This window comes from Monodelphis domestica, chromosome 7, assembly GCF_027887165.1.
Source record: "Monodelphis domestica isolate mMonDom1 chromosome 7, mMonDom1.pri, whole genome shotgun sequence".
NCBI lineage: Eukaryota > Metazoa > Chordata > Mammalia > Didelphimorphia > Didelphidae > Monodelphis > Monodelphis domestica.
Genome location: NC_077233.1, coordinates 134,785,948 through 134,807,279, shown reverse-complemented (window position 1 = coordinate 134,807,279; position 21,332 = coordinate 134,785,948). Strand labels below are relative to the sequence as shown.

Here is a 21,332-nt window from a genome sequence, read left to right as displayed (position 1 = left end):
GGAAGAGGTGGTAGTTAGGAAGAATACAGTGATGAATAAGAAAGAGTTCCTGTACTCAGTGAGCTTATGGTATGGTAGAGGAAGATAAGGAAAGTATACAAATAACTATATTACAAAGAAGAGCATGACTAGTGCATAAAAGTCTTACAAGTAAAGTGATATGCAAGAACTAAGGATAGAAAGCTTATTTTTGACTAGGGGGATGAGGAAAGGATCCAAGAAGAAGATAGCATTTGAGTTGGGGCTTGAAGGACATCAATAGGCATTGGCTGGGACTGGGATAGGGAGGAATGTCTGTGAAGGCAGAGAGACCTCACTGTCATTATTTTTCTCTTTGCCTCAACACCTACCACAATGCTCTGAACACATTAGATAGTTAATGTTTGTTGAATTTAATTCTAGGTGAAGGGAACAGGGTGTACACAGGCAAAAAAGTTGGAAGTTTAGTTTTACATCAGATGAAAAGGATATTTTTCTAAGAGAGGACTAAAATCAGTCAGTCACTGAAATGCATGGAAAGCTCAAGTTGGTCAGAAACCACTAGAGCCCTGGAGGAATTCTAGAGAAGCAGGAGATGCCTTGACACTAGACAGACTGCCAAATAAGAAAGGTCAGAGATGAGTTTGGGTTTCTTGACAGTGTTTTGTTTTGCTTCCTGCTCTCTAGGTCTCCTGGGAATGGTTGCCCATATGATGTACACTCAAGTGTTCCAGGTCACGGTCAGCCTGGGACCTGAAGACTGGAGACCTCACTCCTGGGACTACGGCTGGTCCTTCTGGTATGTGTCCTTTTCAGCTTGTGACATTAGCTCCCTTAGGCAAATGTCAAATGGGGTTCTTTTTCTTCTCTCTAAGGAGAATCACAGTGGAAAGAGCATGAACTTGGCATCGGAAGGCTTGAGCTCAACTGTCTCTGCCACTTATTAATCAAATGACTCTGGGCAAAGTCACTTCATCTCTTGGATCCTCAGTGTTTTTCCCCCTGAGCTATTGTTAATGCCATAACTCTTTGACATCTGGTCAGAAAGCTTTGGCATTATACATATGGAGTAGTTAGCTCGGTCCCAGGCTCACAAAAGCAGAGAAAGAGGACATAATTACTGTTGACCCTCCCCACCTTTTTATCTCCTACCTATGTGGAAGGCCCTGACTATGACTCCTCAGTGAGGGAGTTGGTGGGATGGAGATCTCTTTGCCAACAAAGTATGGGTGAAGTGCTAGTTATTATTATTATTATTATTACCACCAAAGGTTTGTGGGCTGCCCCAAATAGGGAACCATGGATTCAATTAATGAACGCATTATGAGACTAGACAGGCCATTGTGATCAAAATTAATGGTATCATTCTAGGACTGGACTAGCAGAAGACGGTGGAGTTCAGGTTCACGAATGGAGCAAAACTGGGCAATTGGAGGGTATCTGGGCCAAAGCACTAAGCTGATGTGGAGCTTTGTGGGAGCTGTTGCTTCAGAAGAAGGATGTTGCCTTTAACTTCAGGGGATCCAAGACAATGTACTTGACTCCCATCCCAACCCTCAGCCTAAAGCAAAATCTTCTGATCTTCAAGAGGCCTTGGCTAGCTAGTGTGATCTCAGCTCCGTCCACCATCAAATTGGATAGTTGGTTGATTGTTGTCCGTCCTGGAAGAGGATCAAAATGATATTGCTATGTCAGGGTCAATGTGTGTCTAACTGTGACTGATCATACCAATATGGGCTTGGAAGGGTCTCCCACAGGTTAGGTACAAATTGCCCTATGAACATCTGGGATGGAGACATCTCTAAATTTGTGGATCTCATGTTTCTTTTGATTTACTGCAATTTTGCTTTTCTCGTAGAGCACAGAACTTCTTTGATAGGCATGCCATTGCTGGATGGTCCTGTGGCCATATCACTCATGGCTCACAGTTGTAAGAGAAGGTTTGAGATTTTGGAAGGAAAATAAACTTGGAAGAGCTGCAGGATTCTACAAGAGAAGAGGGGGGGGATAGGCAAAAAGTAACACAGAACTTTGGAGAGAGAGGGGGGAGTGAGCTGATCCAGGCAATTGGAGAGAGACTTCATCTGGAAACACACACACCAGAGAAGTAGGCTCTGGCTAAATTTCCAACTCAGTGATCTCTCTCCTGGTGATTCCTGACCCCAAAATCCTCCCAAGAAGACAAGGCAGTGGACAGGACTGGAAATATAATCTGTCCATAAAGAAGATCTCCACCAGCCTCTTTGAACCCTGAACTTGGGGATACTCATTGTACAGTCAGGAAACCAGAGGTTATTACACTGGCCCCAAGGGGTTCAGGTTGACTAAGACCTGATCTGCCTGACTTTGTGGGGGAGGTATTAGACAGTTAGGGACCCCTTCTCCCTGCTTTCCTCTTGAACCTCAATTTCCTGCTCTTTCATCTGTCCTGTCCCTTTTTTTGTTTCACTCAAATAAATTTAGTTAATAGGACCCAGAGGCTGACTCTAGTTTTTACTAGAGGGAAGCCTAAGATTGAGGGGGATAGAAGTGATATTTCTCTCCTCAGAAAGAAAGAGGCTTGTCACCACAATCCTCTTCAAACAATCCTCTTCTCTCCCTTAGCTTATCAACATCACCCCCTCACTCTGTCCCTGCCTTAAAAGGAAGAGGCTCCATTCCCATTCTCCTCCATTTCCCCTAATATATTACACAATCAATACCAAAATTCTTCTGAAATATCTTGTGTGTTTTTATATTATATGTCTCAAGAAGGACCACATCCTCCTGCCCCAAACTGAATCTCAGCAGGTCAATTTATATCCTCAGAGTTCATTTGAGTTTGAATACTGCAGAGTGGAAACACAATGCCTTGGAGACACAAGATCCAGTCCTAGCTGTCAGGATCCACCCAAGGGAAAGCCAGAAAATGCCAGTAATTAGTGCCCCAAGTTCAAGGTAACAGGGAGATTGTGACTGGTCTTCTTGTGGCTTGCTTCTTTCTTCAGATCTTTGCCCACTTGTTGATCTGGGAGGATGGGAATCAGGTTTCAGGGAAGGAAAGGAAAGAAGACAAGTGAGCCAGCTGCTGATTAGGGTGTTTAAAGTCTAAAGAAGCTGCTGGAGATAGAGAAGCCAAAGTATGGATATTGCCAACTGAAGCTACTTTCTTGGACTTTTTTTGGTATCAAGGCTTACATGACCCACCATTAGCTAGCTTTGTCACTTAGGTCTTCTGCTTTCTCAATTATTCATTCTGACTAAGTCAGTGAATGAACTTTATACTGGTTCCCCCATTCACTAATCATAGTTTGGGGCAATTCACCTAACCTCTCTGGGCCTTGGTTTTTTATCTGTAAAATGAAGACAGTTGGACTGGATGATGAAAGTCTCTTCCAAAACATCCAGCTTCATAAATCATAATTTAGGAGAAAAAAAATATTGACTCTGGAGTCAGATGCTTTTAAAAGCCCTTGTTGATGCTTACTATGACCTTGGACAAATCACTTAAACTCCTTGGGCCTCAGTTTTCTCATTTTTCAAATGAAGAGACTGGATTAGAAGACCTCTCAATTCCCATTTAGCTCTATACCTGTGATCTCTGACCTATTCCCTGGAGTCTTCTCTTCTAATCCATTCTCAAGGTTAAGGGACATGGATCCTGGGATACCGAAAGCCCTTCAGCTATGTTGAAGAGTCATTCTAGATTTTGGGATCTGGAGATGAACTGACAGGAGATGGGAGTAGCTGGTAACTGTCCCACTCAAAAAACCCTAATGCCTTAAAACCCTCATGGATATTCTGAAGGAAAGCTTTTTGGTTTCTGGGGCAGAGAATGTTTCCCTCAGAGGGGGTATAGATGAAAGGATTCCTGTCCATTCCTTTTGCTCTCCTGCTATGTATGGGTCACCAATTTTACTTTTGACTTATTCATAATGCAGACTTGAGTGAGTAGGGATGTGTTAGTGCTGATATATTTCTCCCTGTCACTGAGACCCAGAGAAGATAGATTTGGACCATTTTTTATCCCTCTCAAAAATTCACAATTGGGGGTTCTTCCAGAGCCCTGCTTGCCATCTTTCTTGTTTAATATGTGTGGGGCCATTTGTCAACACTCAGTGCTTTAGCTACCCAAATTCCCTTGAGAAGGGATTGGCTTAAAGTAAGATTAAGAGAATTGTAAACATTTGACTAAGGGATTGAACAAAAACACTTCTGGGAGGCAGAAGGGTAACTAGAATGAATGGGAGGTTGAAAGACCTCAGTTCTGGTCTTAACCCAGCCACTAACCAGCTGGGCTGTATGACATTAAACAAGTCACTTCTTTCCTCTAAGGCTCAGGTTCCTCATTTTGAGTTAACATTTCAGAAGCTCTTTCTACTTGGTAAAGTTATACAACCACCCGGTGAGTTATATTATTATTATTACTCTCCATTTTACATGTCAGCAAACTGAGGCTCAGCATGGTTATAGACATGCTCCAGTCACATGGCTAGTAAGCAACAGACCCTGGATTTGAACCAAGGTTTTCTGACTCTTAATGAGGCCAGGTCTTTTTCTATTATAACTGTCTGGCTCTGTAAAATGAAGTCCATAGATGTGGACAGTAGACTAGATGATCCCTAAGGGCTCTTTCAATGCTAACATTCTAAAAATCTGCAATTCTAATGAAAATACTGATATTCAGACTTCACAAAAGAAGTGAAACATTCTACAGGAGTGCAGGGTTAATGAGAATGCACACATTAGCTTCCCTAGTCTCAGACTGCAACCTTAATGAGTGCCAACTCACTTGTGGTCATGAGGGATATGTGGATGGCACAAGTGCAAGCCCATCCCCAGCAGGAGAAGAATTCAACTCAACACATGCATGGTCCCTGTTGACCTTGTTGAAAAAGATCAGTTTTGTGTAAGAGGGGCAGCAAATTAGCCTTCCTTGGCAAAAGGAAATTCAGAATCTTAAAATCTGGCATCAACCCTCTTGGGCCCTCTCATGGGCCATGTCAGCTCATAATCTTGCCCTGAGACTCTTGGATCTATGTTTATGATCTTCTTCTAGCACAGACTCCTTTCTGTTCCTGTGTTGTTCTGGGAAGCACTAGTTAAATTCTTTCCAAGTCCTATGATTTTTAATCCATTCCTTCTTTGGACTATGACTAAGTACTCTAACCCACCTTCCCTCTATGGTTTTTGTCCCTGGTTCTTGGCTACTTCCCAATGTCTGATTGATTGTTGATTTCCCTCAATTTGCTCCAGGTTAGCTCCTCTTGCACTGGGGACTCTTACCCCGATTTGAGGATAGGACCATAGAATTTAGATCTGAAGGAGGCATTGGAACTAATTGAATATAGCCCTCTCATCTTACAGATAAGGAAACTGAGGCTTAGTGAGATAAAATGATTTGTCTTAAGTCACATAACTAGAAATCAAGATTCAAATCTAGGACTTCTAATTCCATCCATAAACATTTTTTAAGCTCCTACTATGTGCCAGGCAGTGTACTAAACACTGAAAATACAATGCCTGCCCTCCAGGACCTTACAATCTAACCAGCTGACTAGCACTAGCTCATCCTTACAAGGATTGATTTTTATTGAGGACACAATATCCTGAGTGCCTCCCCCAATCCCAGCAGATATATGTGACAATGGTGAACAGTGTTATGGTGTAATGCTGAGAGCTATCATGGTCTAATGGCAGGAATATTGGATTAGCAGTCAGAAGACCTAGGTTCAAAACCTAGCTCTAATAATGATTGGCAGTGTGATGGTTAAATTACTTAGCTTCTCTGATTTTGTAAAAATGGAGATAATATTACTTATAATGCCTATTTCATAGGATTGTCGTAAGGAAAATGTTTTCATCAACTGAAAATCTCTCCAATAAATGTCAGCTATAATTTGTGCTATGCGATTTTACATTAAAAAAGTGCTTGACACAGTAAATAGTGAGCTGCTTCTCCATTGCCTATGCTCTTTTCAGATTCCGACTGTGTTAAACCCTATATCTTTCTACCTCTCTCCTCTCTCTGCCCTCTAGTTACTCAGGAGAATCAGCCGATTAGTTACCTCCCTTGGGGCTAGGAGATGCCCCACCACTATGCTTGCTCACGTGGCTTAGCATCCAAATGTGTTTATTCCATTAGCTAACACAGAATTGATGCAAGAGAAGCTTTTCAAGGCAATTTATTAATGTGTTCTCCTATAAAAGTCCAAGGCAGTTTGAAATAGATTAGTTTGTAGTTACTGTTCTAGAACAGGACTCTAGAAACAGAGGGATGCATTTTTTATCTATTCCATTCCCCTTGAGGCAGGCCAGTATTGCCTTCTTTTTGCATAAAAACAAAATCACAACAGAGATAAATGACTCTCTCCCTGTTGCATAACCCTAAACATATGCATGGTTTCTGATCTTGAATATCCCTTTCTTATGATAGTGTATTTGGTATATTCAGTTTCATGAATAGTACTCAACAATGCAGAGGCAAAGATGGTAAGTTCTGGAAAAAAAAGCAAGCTTTGACCTATTGAGTCTTCATTGGTCCAGACTCATCAAATCCAGTAACCCTGGGACAAGGGGAAAATAGAAAGCCCAGGAGCAGTTTCTACAAGCATTTGGTCATTATTTCTTTGTCAATCACAGATTGAATATGACCTCTATTTGAGTTCCTTGGGGAACAGAGAAGTATAGTCTTGCTAATATATATTTTTCTGTAGGTATACAATCTTGAGGCAGTGAGGTTGTGTAATGAATAGAGGACTTGCCCTAGATTCAAGACTCATATTTTTAAATTCAAATTTGACCTCAGACACTTACTCTGAGACCCTGAGAAAGTCATTTAACCCTGTTTGCCTTAGTTCCTCATTTGTAAAAAATGAGCTGGAAAAGGAAATGACAAAACACTCTAATATCTTGCCAAGACAATCCAAAAGTCAGCCACAACTAAAAATGACTGAATTGATTCAATCTTTAAACTTTTCAAAGTCAATTTCAAATCCAGTCACCATGGCCACCTCTCTATCTCTCTCTGTCTTTGTGTGTCTCTCTCTCCAGGGATGGAAAATAGGAACAGCAACCAGCCAATTCATCATCTCCCATTAACATCTTATACTTTCTTTTATTTATTTATTTAAGACCCTTAACTTCCATCTTAGAATTAATACTGTGTGTTGGTTCCAAGGCAGAAGAGTGACAAAGGATAGGCAATGGGAGTTAAGTAACTTTCCAAAGGTCATATAGGTAATAAGTGTCTGGGTCATATTTGCACCCAGGACCACCTATCTCTAGAACTGATTTTCAGTTTACTTAGTCACCTAGATGTCCCTATAACCTGTATTTTCTACACTATTCTTATCTCCATATACATTCCTTTTTTCCCTCAACTGTCATTCCTGAAGAATAGAGGCAAAGGAGCTTCAGAGCCACCCTTTCAGTCAAGAACCTATTAGCCTGGTCTGGATACCACTTCTTGTCAGTGGATGTCATCCTTGGCCATCAGATCAGCTCAGGCCAGTACATCCTATCTTATCTACCACCTACTGATAGACAAAAGGATCCTACTCTATAAGGAACTAAAAAACAAGATGATTCTCTGTGGTCAGTCTCTAATGGACTCACCGATTCACATCTTGGGACAGGGCCAATATGGCAGCTTAGTAGCAGCAAAATCCTGAAACTGCCTTGACAACCCTTCTAAACTGTTCTTTAAAAAGCACTTCAAAAGGCAGGAGTCAAAGTAGGATGAGTGAGTGAGTTCTTCTACTGAACACATCTTGAAAGGTAGGCAGAAAGAGTTGATTCCCATGGGATAAGAGGGAACAGGAAGCAAAACTGTACACAGAGTAGTGCTGGCCAACCACCCTCCACCCCCACCTATCACACCAAACTCAGAATCTGAGCCAAATTCAGGATCCCAGGATGCAGGCTATACCAGCAAAAGAGCACTTCATACCCACTCTTTGAAGTGCTTGCCCTGGCATCAGTTCATAGTGAGGTCTGGAAGTCCATAGTCCTGGGCCCTTTCAAGTCTCCCCAGCAGTAGTGAACACTAAGCACCAAGGAAAAACCCTGAAAGCCAGAAGCAGAGACAGAATTGTGGGATTCCCAGTCCACAAGCAAAAAAAAAAAGGCTGGGAAAATGAGCAAACAGCAAAAAAAAAAAAACCTCTTGAAAATTTGTATGGGGAAAAAGAGCAAAGAACAGAACCAACAGGAGATGGTGAGGTCTAAACAAATACATGCAGAACTTCAAAAAAAATGGGAGTTGGTCACAAGCTCTGAAAGAATTCAAAAAGGAATTTAAAAACCAAATAAGATAGGTTGAAGAAAAATGAGAAAAAGAAATAAAAATAATGCAGAAAGAAAAGAGCTCAAAAAGCTAAATTGGTCAACTGGAAAGAGGAACAAAAATCCAATGAAGAAAAGTGTGCTGTGAAAAGTAAAATGAACCAAAAGGAAAAGGAGAATCAAAAGGTCATGCAAGAAATTCAGTCTTTAAAAAGCAGAATTGGGCAAATAGGAGGCAATGATTTCACAAGACGTCAAGAAACAATAAAATGAAATCAAAACAATGAAGAAACAGAAGAAAATATGAAATATCACATTGAAAAAATAGATGACCTGGAAAATAGATCAAGGAGAAACAATTTAAAAATTATTGTACTCTCTGAAATAAATGACTAAAAAAGAAGCCTAAAGATATTACAAGAAATTATCCAAAACTGATATTCTTGAACAGGAGAGTAAAATAGAGATTGAAAAAAATCCACAGATCACCTCCTGCAATAAATCCCCAAATGACAACTCCCAAGAATGTTATAGCTAAGTTCAAGAGTTCCCAGGTCAAGGAGAAAATACTGCAGACAGCTAAAAAGAAACAATTCAGATATCATGGAGTCCTAGTCAGGATTACAAAGGATCTGGCAGCTTGCACATTGAAGGCTTGGAATATGATATTCTGGAAGGCAAGGGAACTGGGTTTACAACCAAAAATTACCTACCCATCAAAACTGATGATATTTTTTTCAGGGGAAAGTATGATCACTTAATAAAATAGAATATTTCCAGGCATTCTTGAAGAAAAGATCAGACTTAGAAAATTTGATGTCCAAATACAAAAATAAAAAGGTAAATAAGGAAGAGAAAAAATTAAGGGCTTTGATAAGGTGAAATTGTTTATATTATTATATGGAAAGATTATATCTATAACTCTTAACATTGTTATCATTATCTAATGGACTTACCTGAGGTGCTGTCAGTTGTGATTCATATGCTGACACCAAGACAATAGTGCAAAGTAGATTAGACCTAGCTCTTAGCCTCAGTTTCTTCATCTCTTCAATGATGAAATTGGAATAGGTGATCCCTGAGGGCCCTTCAATTTCTAGCAATAATATATGAATTAATGAATTTCTAGGAAAGAAAGGTGAGATGTGAATAAAGAGAAAAAAATAACAAAGACCAAGAGTGACTGTTTTGGGCCATTATCTAGGTAAGTTCTCTTTTCTTACAGCCCTGGATGTCTTAATCCTCTCTTTTACTGTGATCTCTATTTTTTCTCTCTCTAGCCTGGCCTGGGGTTCTTTTACATGCTGCATGGCAGCCTCAGTCACCACACTGAACTCTTACACCAAGACTGTCATTGAGTTCCGGCACAAACGCAAAGTGTTTGAACAGGGATTCCGGGAGGAGCCAACCTTCATTGACCCAGAGGCCATCAAATACTTCCGGGAAAGGTCAGTGGGGTCAGATGTGTTACATCAATACAGAGTCAGGAGAAAGAAGTCACAGAATTCACTTTTGGTGCTAAGAATTCCAGGAAATCCACCTTCTCAAAGATTTGGAATACTCTCAGAAAGATGGGACAGTTCAGCCTGAACTGAACTTCTTGACATGATTAAGTTACTATTTTTACCTTGTAGTCTCTCTTCTAGAACCTATTTGAGAGCAAAGCCCTATCTTTCCGTAGAAGGGTCTGACCTAATGAATCTAAGGAGAAAGTGGTGGTCAAAAGAACACTGAATTTTGTGGCCTGGGGGATTTGAGTCTTGGCCCTGACACTAATATTGTGGTCTTAAACATGATATATTTCTCTTTGATTCTCAATCTCCTCATTTATACAATGGAGAGACAACAACTTGACAGGATTGTTGGAAGGAAATTGCTTTGTAAACCACAGAAGGCCACATAAAAATGAGTCAGTATCATTAGGATTATTATCTGCCAATCATAATCAGACCAGGACTTTTGGAACAGCATTACTGTTTAGTAGTCATTTGATAATGGCATATTCATTTGGAGCAACTATTGCTTTTTGGACAAATATCCAGATAATTTAGCTCTTGAAAGCATAAAAGAGACAAGAATATAGGTAGAGGGACATTTCTATATTGTATTAATCAAACTATACTCATATCTTCCCCATGAAAGGCCACTGGACTCTTGCACCTACACATTAGCCAATATGGGGAAAATGGTGCCAGTGAACCCTCTTCTCTTTCCTATCATCAGAGTCACCAGGGTAGTGTGACTGCAATAAAACTAATTCAATCCTGTACTGAATTCATAGATATCAAGGGCACAGAGCAGGGGAGATTATAGCCCCTTCTTTACTACTCTTTCAGGCAACAACTGGAGGGAGTGCCGTGTCTTCTTCTGAGCACTGCATTTTAAGAGGGATAAACCGAAGCATGCCCAGAGGAAAGCGATCAGGGTAGTGAAACTGTACCATATAAGGAACAGTTAAAGAGAGACTCTTTAGCTAGGGGAAGAGTAGCTAATCAGAGACTTCTTTCTTTCTTTATGTATTCAAAGGGCTATTTTGGGGAAGACAGAGTAGTTTTATTTTGAAACTTCAGAGGGCAGAGGCAGGACCAATAGATGGAAGTTGTAGAGTCCAATTTCAGCTCAGTATAAAACTTCCTGACAATTAGAGCTGTCCAACAATGGGCTGAACTAGTTTAAAAGGTACAGAGTTCCCTTAAATTGGAAATGTCCAAGCAAAAGCTGAATGACCCTCTTAAGGGATTATATGAGGGATGGGGAGTGGGAATTGCTGCATGGAATCAGAGTTGGCACCAAGGGACCTCTAAAAATCCCTTCCAGCTCTAAACTTTTATGACTGTCCATATCCACCAGAAAGAAAACCTTTCATCTCTACTCCTTTCTTTAAAACCTTGTCATGGGAGCTTGCTTGTAGAGTGCTCCAGTTGGTAATGATACAAGATGGAAAATGACTCCCTGGCTTGTTCAGCCGATTTCCTTTACATTTTAAATTTCTGGCTGGTGATGGTGAGGGAGATCTTAATTTTTTATGTGTGCTGGACCCCTTTGGCAGTCTACTGAATCTGTAGACCCCCTTCTCAGAATAATGTTTTTAAAGGCATAAAATAAAATGCATAAGATTTAAAAGAAAACCAGTTCTATTAAAACAAATTGTATGATGCATATGGAAATATAGTATGATAGCATATGTACAACCTATATCAGATTGCTTGCTGTCTCAGGGAGGGGAGAGGTGAGGGAGGGAAAGAATTTGGATGGCAAAATGTCAGAAGACAAATGACAAAAACTGTTTTTACATGCAATTGGGGAAATATACAATAAAATGTTAGAATAAAGATATAATTTTTTCTCATCTAAATTTATAGACTCCCTGAAATCTTTTTATGGACCCCAAGTTAAGAACCCCTGTGAAAAAGTAATCTACCTTTAAAAGGAGAAAAATTGATTAGGAAGGACCTAGATGGATTGATGATGGAAAAAAAACTCAACTAGGAACCAGTAAAGCACAACTCCTTGAGATTATAGAAAACCGAGTTTATTGAGGTTAGGAAAATGGGAGATAAGGTCCTAAATTTATACAGCTCTAGCTCCTCCTACCTTTCTACTACCCCTTCACAAGGATGCCCTTCTTGTCTTCTTAAGCCCTTGTTACCAGCTCCCTGATCTTTCGAGACCCCAAAACCTTCTGACTATATTGCTAACCTACCTATCCCAGATTGTCTCTAAAAGGGTGAGGAGGAAGGATGATTGAGTCCTTTCCCAGTTCTAGGGTTGGCTTCCCAGGTAAACTTCAAAGTCCCAGATGAAAATCCTTTGGTTTACCTTAGCCAAATGACACAACCAAGTTGTTAACAGCACCTCAGGGAAAACACAGATCTTCTTCTAGGTATTCCTCTAGACCCAAGAAACCTCCTAGCTTTTCCACAAAACTACGTAGTTCTCAGGAGTTGATAGAGCAACTGTTTTATCTTTCTAGCTCAGAGAGAAGCCAGTTCAGGAATGGCAATTAACACCAGTTAACTTCCAATATCCTCCTGTTACCAAACCTTCTCCTTTCAGAATCTTCTCCCAGGGTTTGTGGCTAAATTCTCTTCCTTTCCTTTAGAGACAACCTATACATTTTTCCCTATCCTTTAACCCTTATCCTTACACCTGTTCTAGTAGAACAGAGCAGCCACCCCATTTTTCAAATTCCTTAATCTTATCCTGCTCCCTGTCCCACCCCATCACTTAACATGCTCCTTTATAAAAATGAAAGTGTGTAGCCAAGTCTTGAAAACTAATGAAGGGGCCACTTAATGAGTAGGTCCACAATTTGGTAGGGGTGGAGCCCATCCAGGACTCTGTGTTGGATGGAAATGGGGCAGACCAGCTTTTGGAACAAAACAAGAACTAAGTTTCTGAAAAGGAACCTTTGTTGGGACAAAATATCAGCAGTACAGTGCTCATTGCATTTTCCCATTATTTCTGTTATGTGCAAGCCCTGCACACACTCATGACCATAGGGAAATCAAAGGACCATAGAATTTAGAGCTAGACAGGACCCTATAGAACCTCTGGTCCCACCTCATTTTATAAAAGGAAGGTTAACGAGTTGAAATGGCTTGCTCACAGTCACACAAGTAATACATAGCAGATCCAAGATTGGAACCTAGATTCTCTGCCTCTCTATAATACTCTACTATGTCATGATGGATGTCTCCCCCTCTCAGACTGGTTCTGACCTACAGAATTGTCCTGACTAGGAATGGGAAGGACCTAGAGGATAGATGGAAACAGAGATAGGCATTTTATTGGAAACTCTGCAAGCAGCAGGGAATTAGAGGAGAGCCAGGTAGGAGAGTGGTTGTTGGTTAGGGGATTCCCTAATGTGGCAGCAGACAGAGCTTCCAGGAGTGAGGAAGATGTATAGTAATATGAGGGAGAACTCACATCAGCCTTTGGAAATGCATTCAGACAGGAAGCAGCAGAGAGTTTACACAGCAAGTCATTGGGATCCAAACCTTGAACCTGGGACTCATCATGGGGCAGGGAACTAGTCCATGGAAGAGGAGAAGAGTGGTCCAAGGAAGAACCCTTTTCCCTGTGGGAATTGATGCATCAGGCAAGAGTGTACAAAATAAGGTCCCAGTTATTGGAACTACTATTCAAGGACTGGGCTGGTCATAGGACCATGAGGAAACAAGTCCATTTTCTGGAAGCAAAAAACAAATTCAAAGCAGCACTACCCTGTAACAACTGAAATAAAACACATACCTCACAACAGCCCTGTGGGGTAGGTAGAACAAATATTATGCCCCCACCCTTACCTCTTTCTTATAGAGGAGGAAACTGAAGTCTAGAGAGAAATGACTTCCCTAGAGGAAATATATATCTGAACTAGAATTTGAATCCATCTCCCCTGACTCTTGTATACTTTTTACTATACCTTCCTACCTCTCATGAAGTTGGATTTCATCCTGAAGAGGGAACTGTGGACAGAGTATAAGACTTGGCATCAGGAACACCTCAAATACCAATTAGTTGTCCTCTCACTAACATAGCTAACTCCATGTTTAAAGGAATCAGTGTGTGGAGTATTCCAGTCATCTGGCTTTCAGGGCATATATGAAAAGTGCAGCCATTTCCAAAGATAGAACCTGTACAAATCACTTAAACTCCCTGAGACTCAGTTTCCTCCTTTTTTATTTGGACTCAGTGGTCTCTAAGGACCTGTCCAGCCCTAAATTTTATGTTCCTATGTTCCTCTAACTCCTCATATTTCTCCTGCATATAGCCTTTTTTCCAGAGCCTGAGGGAGAAGCTGAGCCTGGGCTGCAGGTAGAAATTAATTGATCTGGGTCTTACAGTTTGAGGGATGTAAAGACAAGATATCAAGTGGATTATTAAACTGTCACCCTCAATATGGGGGGGGGGGCTTTACTCTGGAGAGCAGACCTCAGCAGGTTTAGGACAAGCTAGAGGAAGCAGGGAAGTATAGACCATTTGGGATAACTGACTACTCAGCTAGCTCTGTAGCTTCCAATCTTGTCTGCTCCCCAATTGGGTCACTGACTCCAGTTATCCTCTCACTAAAATGACTAGCTCTATGTTTAAAGGGATCATAGTGTGTAGAGCATTCCAGCTGCCTGACTTTCCAGCTATCTGGCTTTCTGGGCAGCTGTGAAACAAATAGTCAATCCCAGGGATTCCCTGGTGGATTTATTTAGATTTTGAAAGCTATTGAGAATGTCCTCTGAGCCCACTCCAAAAGCCAGAGATAAACTCTGCCTGAGTGTGTTGATGATAAAATCATGGAATTTCAGGGCTGAAAGAGACCTTAGAGATAATCTAGTCCAATCCTTCCTCATTTTACACTGGAGGAAGCTGAGATCAGAAAAGTGAAGTATCTAACCCAAGGTTGTCAAGCTGGTAATTGATAAAAGATAGAATTTGAAACTGGGTTTTGTTCTGCCTCAACTCTCCATTTACAGGCATAAAATCTCTAGGATACTCTGTCTGCTCTCTCATGGCAAAAAACAGCTCCTCTTTGCAAGGAACTTTTAACAATTCCAAGTGATTTCATACATATTGCCTTCAATTCAACAGCTGTGTGGCCTTAAGCAAATCTCTTCACCTCTCCGTTGAAATATGGTGCTGAATTACTTCTCTGTAAAATATAGAAACAAGACCAGATGATCGCCAAGGTCTTTTCTAGTTCTCTCTGGGGATATATGGGTCCAATTTAACTTTCACAACAACCCTGGGAGAAAGAGAGGGAAAACACTATTATTTCCATTGGATGGATAAGAATTCTTAGTCACCCAAAGGCCCGATGATTGGCCAAGGTCACAGAATTACTCAGAGGCAGAATTAGAATCAGACCCCAGAATTTCAAAGTGTCCTTCTTATGGATCATGGGAACATCAAGAAGGCATGTTACAGATCACCTATTTCAACCCTCTGCCCAGGCCGATTAAGTGACTTTCCCAAGGGTACAGAGATAAAAAGGAACAGAGCCAATATCACAACCCAGATATTATGCCTGGAAATGCAGTAATTTTTTCTATCATGTCTTGGTAAACACTGATTGTCAAGTATAAATTGTGTTCATCTATAAGATAAAAAGTAATTTAAAGACCAACTTGTTTTCTTGACTGGAAGTCATTGGCATTATGTATATTATTGGGTGATGGAGTATTAGAGGGGCCACACTTCTCAGTAGTGTCTGTATGTTTGGAGATTGGTGGAATGATAAAAAGGATCGAAAGGAGGTATGGAAAGGTTGATGGAGAAAGAAAGCCAGAAAAAGAGAGTGGGAAAGTGCAGAAAGAGAAAAGGAGGGAGGGAAGAGAGAGAAAAAAAGCAAGAGGGAAAGAGGAAGGGGAGAGGAATCCTTCATCTTATAGCTAAATAAATTCTAGCCTCAAAGGATACATTTATTTATTCAAAGTTAAACTGGTAGTAGGAGGCAGAGCTGAGATTAGTCCCCTAACAGGACTCTAAGGCCAGCCTTGGCCAGCTACCAGTTTTCAAACAAACCTACTGAGCAAACTCATCTTTGAAAGGCAAGGTGGGCAGATCAGAAAGGCTACTGGCCTAGTCATTAGAAACCCTGGGTTCCAGCCTTGCCTTGGGCACTTAGTAACTGGGTTATCTTAGACCAGCTATTTAATCTGAGAAAGCATAGAATAATACTTGTACGAAGTAATTTGTAAACTAAAATGCTCTGTAGTGGCAGCTAGTTTTTGCAGTGGATAGAATGCCAGGTCTAGAGTCAGAAAGAATCATTTTCATGAGCTCAGATCTACAAACACTGACTAACTTTGTGACCCTGGGCAAGTTACTTAACCCTGTTTGCCTCAGTTTCCTCATCTGTAAAATGATCTGGAAAAGGAAATGACAAATTATTCTAGTATCTTTGTTAAGAAAATCTCAAATGGGACCATGAGGAGTAAAACAACCAAAAAACAATTGAAAGGAAAAGCTCTATAGAAATATGAATAATTATCATTTCTGCTCTTTAAGACCCGATGCCAGGTACAGGGAAGATGCAAGAACAAAGAGAGAAACAGCTCTGGTCCTGCAGGAGTACACAATGTTCTAGAGAAAATAAGATGTCTAGACTTGTTATGTGGTCTACACTGGGGAAAACAATAATCCTGCACAAATAATTTTAATAAGAGGTTTACTGTCTCCTGGGTCAGAAGAGATATTGTGAAAGCACAGGGGAAGATGAGATAATTTCCAATTGTGGAGAGTAGAAGAGGCTTCATGGAAAAGGGAAGGAGATGGAATTTGAACGGGGTCCTGAAGGATGGGCAGGAATTAGGCAGATGATTATGAAGTATACGAGCATTTCAGAGCATGTTTGGAGAACAATCCAGTTTGTCTGAAGCATGGTGAAAAGAACCTCTTACATCTTCACAGGAAGTATATTGACTTCTCCAAACCACTGACTATCCACGGTGTTATTTTTCTCCTCATGATAATCCTGTGGGATAAGGCAGGGCAGGTGTGATTATTCCCATTTTACATTATTTTCCTTATTCCCGCTCACCATTGTCTGTGGTGCCTTGGAGATCTTAGAGACCAGGATGGCGAGGAAACTTAAAGTGATCTTTTGGGAGTATGAGCTGGTAGGAATAAGGAATGTTAGCTGGGGGTAGGGGTGGGTGGGAAGACTTCATGCCTCACAAGAGTTGTCTTGGGAGGGAGGGAGGGATTAACTTTCTTCTTTGTGGCTCCACAAGGCAGAGTCAGGACCAGTGTAGGGCTGTGGGGAGGAGAACTGACAAATTCTGCTCAGTATAAGGAACGTGTTGCTGTGTTGCTGAGCATCACAGCCGTCTTCTATCATCTCCTGTTTTCAAGTCTGGGCTGGATAGCCCATTTGTTTATCAGGGATTCTTGGGTTACAGTGTGATGGGTCACTTTCATCAAGCACTCCCTTTAATCTCTCCTGCAGTAGTAGTATGAGCACACTTGGACTGTGCCATCTGCTCTCCCACGGCACCCTAAGGCCCATCAGACCTTTCCATGTGCGTTGGAGTTGAGTCTTCCTATAGCTAGCCATTGTTGTCCAGGCATTTAGTCACGTCTAACTCTTTGTGAGTCCATGGGTTATAGCATGCCAGGGCTGTCTGTGAAGTTTTCTTGGCAAAGACACTGCGATGTTTTGCCATTTTCTTCTCCAGTGAATTAAGGCAGACTCAAGGCCACGTGGTTGGCAAGTGTCTGAGCCTGGATTTGAACTCAGTTCTTCCTGACTCCAGACCCAACGCTCAATCCACCGAGCCAGTCCTAATTGCAATATGAGTTCCTTCAAAGCTGAGACTATCTTGTTTTCTTATTTGTTTCCTTGGGGCTTAGTACAGTTCTTAACACATATTAAGTGCTTAATAAATAGTTTTCCATTCCATTAAGGAACTCTGTAATCACAGATGTGCTTGGAAGTACATGCCTAATGATAAAAGCCCCTCTCCAAACAGCTTGATCTCTTTGCCACTCCAAACTGCATTTTGGGGATCGTAGAGAAAGTCTTGTGTGAAATGGGGTCCTGAAATGGATTTTGTTTCATGACTGTATCGGAAGCACATCTGGCTGGTTTCCATGTAACCTCCCTGCTCTCTTTAATGCTATGCTCTGAGTAAGAGCTGCTCAGCTGAATTGATAAGTCCTCAGTTCCCTTTTTTAAAAATTCCTCTGTCCTCCTAGCAGATGTAAAATTGCCCTCAGTAATAGAAGTGGTATGACCCCAGATAATCACAGCATATGCCTCACTGCTCTGGCTTCCCTCCGCCTCCGTGGTGGGGGCTCTAGTGGGCTGGCTGTTCCCACAGTCAAGGAGGCAGGACGGTTAAGCTCTGGGGACCAGAAGGCAACAGCTGCTTCTAGGAGCCTTAATGAGGATACCAGCCCTTCTCCCATCCAGAAGCTGCCAACAGATAGCAGATAAAAGCAAAAGAGACGGGACCTTTACATGAAGTTATGGTCCAGAGCTCAGAGAACGCGGCGGGATTGAGTGGTGGTACTGACAGTGATGAGGATGCCGTTGGCAACAACTGTGCCATGAAGTCACCCACGGGAGACGATGCTGTTCCCTCTGCCTTCTTTAGTGTGTCTGGATCAGTGGTTGTAGCCCTGTGACAGTCAATGGTCAAAGGGTCCTGAAAAACTCCACTGCCAACCCCCGCAGGAGGAGATGAACTCAGACTAGAAGCTGCGGCAGGCAGACCCAGCAATACCGGAGGTGCTGTACTCATATCAGCAGAATGAAGATTTTCTTTACATGTTGGATCCTTAAAGAGAACAGCTAGGATTGGCCACCATGGCTCAGTGGCACAAGGCTTCAAAAAAGCTCTCTACATCACCGCATGATTTTGACCTCCTCATCCCATATATCTCTATTCATTTGTTCATCTGTTCTCTTTGAGATTCTATATTTTAAAATTTACTAATTTAATTAATTTAGAATATTTTTCCATGGTTACATGATTCATGTTCTTTCACTCCCCTCTTTCCTCCCCACTCCTGTGGCCAATGGAGCATTTCCACTGGGTTTACACAGATCATTGTTGATATTCTATTTTCATTCACCTTATATTTGGTTTTTGTTCCTGTTCTCTTGAATTTGAGAGTTTCAGGGCCTTCCTATTTTCAGAAGACACTTTTTCATCTTCTTTTGACTCATGGAATTCCTATATAGTTCCAATGGAGATTGTTTCCAATTATGTTTGTCAGAGCCCTGACTCATGTACACCTGGGAGCCCTTATTCATTGCTATACTCATCACTAGCCCATCTCTAACCCACATCTGACTGTTGTCCTAAAGGATAAGTGGCCTAAACATAAAGGTCCAAAACTTCTGTCTCTAGGTAGTATTTTATTTCTAGTAAGAAAATATGGGATAAAAAAAAAAAGGACACAGAACTCCTGTATACAGCCAGATTTTTTTCATTTAGAAAGCACTGGACAGCTCCATTTTACCTCTGAACAATCTCTTGGCCAAGGGAAGAGTCTGGATGAATTTGAATAACAATGATGATAATAACATGTATTTCTTTAGTGCTTAAGCTTTATAAAGTGTGTTTGCCACTTTGTTTCTGTTTGTGGTAGGTAGTAACTCTTCTACAACCCTATGAGATAACTAGTACAAGTATTTTCCCCTTTTACAGAGAGGGAAATTGGGTCTCAAGAAGATGCCATGACTTGCTCAAGGTTACATAGCTAGTTAATTTTTAAGAGCTTTGATTTAAACCTAGGCCTTTTGATTGATAATGATAGCTTATAGTCAGACAGATCAGAGAAGAACCAGGAAAGAACAGGGTCACAAAGACCCAGAAAGAAGAGACTGTCATGGAAAAGAGGGTCATTGAAAGGATCAAAGGCTCAATGAGGTCATAAAAATGAGAACTGAGAAAAAACCATTGGGTTTGTAAATTCAATATCTGTTTGAACCCTTATGATGATGGAGAATATACTACTTCTGTACTTTCAGACAAATTTGTTAGGAAGTGTTCCCTTATGTTGTATGTAAATCTGTCTTCTAGCAACTTCCAACCACTGCTCCCAAATCTTTACTCTGAGACCAGTCAATCAAACAAAATAAATTTATTAAGGAATGTGCCAGGCACTGTTCTAAGTGCTAGGAATAAAAAAGAAAAAGGCAAAAGACAGTTTCTACCCTTAAGGAGTTTACCATCTAATGGGGAGATAAATGCAAACAAATATATATAAAGCAGGCTATATACAGGATAAATAAGAGATTATTCATTCCTTCACAGAGGGAAGGCACTAGATTTACTAGGAGTTGGGGAAGTCTCTAAGAAGAACTAATTCCAGCATCCGTTCACCTGACAGCCTTTCTAATAATTGAAGACAGCTATTATACCCTACTGTCTTCTCTTTTCTCCATTAACCATCTCCATCTTCTGGCCTAGTCAATAGTTTACAGTTCCCTTACCATCCAAGCTGGCTGCCTTTGGACAACATCCATCTGATCATTTTCCTTCCTAAGACGTATCCAAAATGGAATACATATTCCAAATGAGACCTGGCAAGGAAAGAGCACAACAGAGCTGTCAACTTCTCCATGCTGGACAGCATTATTCTTTTAAGAGATTAAAGAAAGGCATTAGGTCTTTTGTCTTCCATGTCATACTACTGACTGATATTAAACTTGTCTACAGAAACCTTGAATCTTTTTCACAATACAGTTGTCTAATTAAGCCTCTCTAATTCCTGCTTGTGCATTTAATTTTTAAAACATCTTCATGAAGTATTTTTATGTCATCTCTATTTAACTTTATTTTATTAAACTTATTCTATCATTTTGGTTTGCCAAGACCTTTTTGGATCTTAATTTTGTCAACCGATATGTTAGCTCTTCCATTTGGTTTTGTGTCATCAGATTTGGTTAGCTTTCATTCAAGTCACTGATATAAATGCTGAAAAGCACAGAGTCATTGATAGAATCTCATGACATTTCAGGAGAGACTTGCCTTGAAGCTGACAGCAATTAATCACTACTCTTTGGGATCAATCATTTAACCCTTTCCAAATGCACATCATTATACTAACATTTGGGCCAAAGACAAAGGCTTTTTTGGTGTCAATCAACAAATTATAGACATTACTGAATCTTTTTTACACAATTTTACACATCTTTTAGTTGATTATATAACTGTAAAAAATGATCCATGTAGCAGTGATCCTGAACAACTTGGAGGGATCTATGAGAAAAAAACACTATTCACATTCAGAGGAAAAACTGTGGGAGTAGAAACACAGAGGAAAAACAACTGCTTGAATACATGGGTCGAGAGGATATGGTTGGGGATGTAGACTCTAAATGAACATCCTAATGTAAACACCAACAGCATGGAAATAGGTTCTGATCAAAGACACATGTAATACCCAGTGAAATTGCGCGTTGGCTACGGGAAGGGTAGGGGTAGGGGAGGGAAGGAAATAATATGATTTTTGTAACCAAGGAATAATGTTCTAAATTGACTAAATAAATTTAAAAAGAAAAGGAAAAAATGGTCCATGTAAAATATTGTTTATGAAAATTTGCCTTTCTCTTCACATATTGATCAAAGAAACTCTCA

General features: G+C 40.7%; 1 protein-coding gene across 3 annotated transcripts in view; it reads left to right on the top strand.

The window, feature by feature from the left end:
• GSG1L (GSG1 like) overlaps positions 1 to 21,332 on the top strand; it is a 406,917-nt gene that overhangs the window by 284,580 nt on the left and 101,005 nt on the right. For 2 of the 3 annotated variants that reach the window (XR_008913531.1, XM_056805507.1), the window contains exons 4-5: positions 667 to 778; positions 9,525 to 9,692. Coding sequence is in view for 2 of the 3 variants with exons in the window: in XM_056805507.1 (XP_056661485.1) it covers positions 667 to 778; positions 9,525 to 9,692 (280 nt within the window). In the remaining variant the exon portion in view is untranslated. Of the gene's footprint in view, positions 1 to 666; positions 779 to 9,524; positions 13,454 to 21,332 lie in introns of those variants that run through there. The other variant, XM_056805506.1, reaches the window with a different exon arrangement.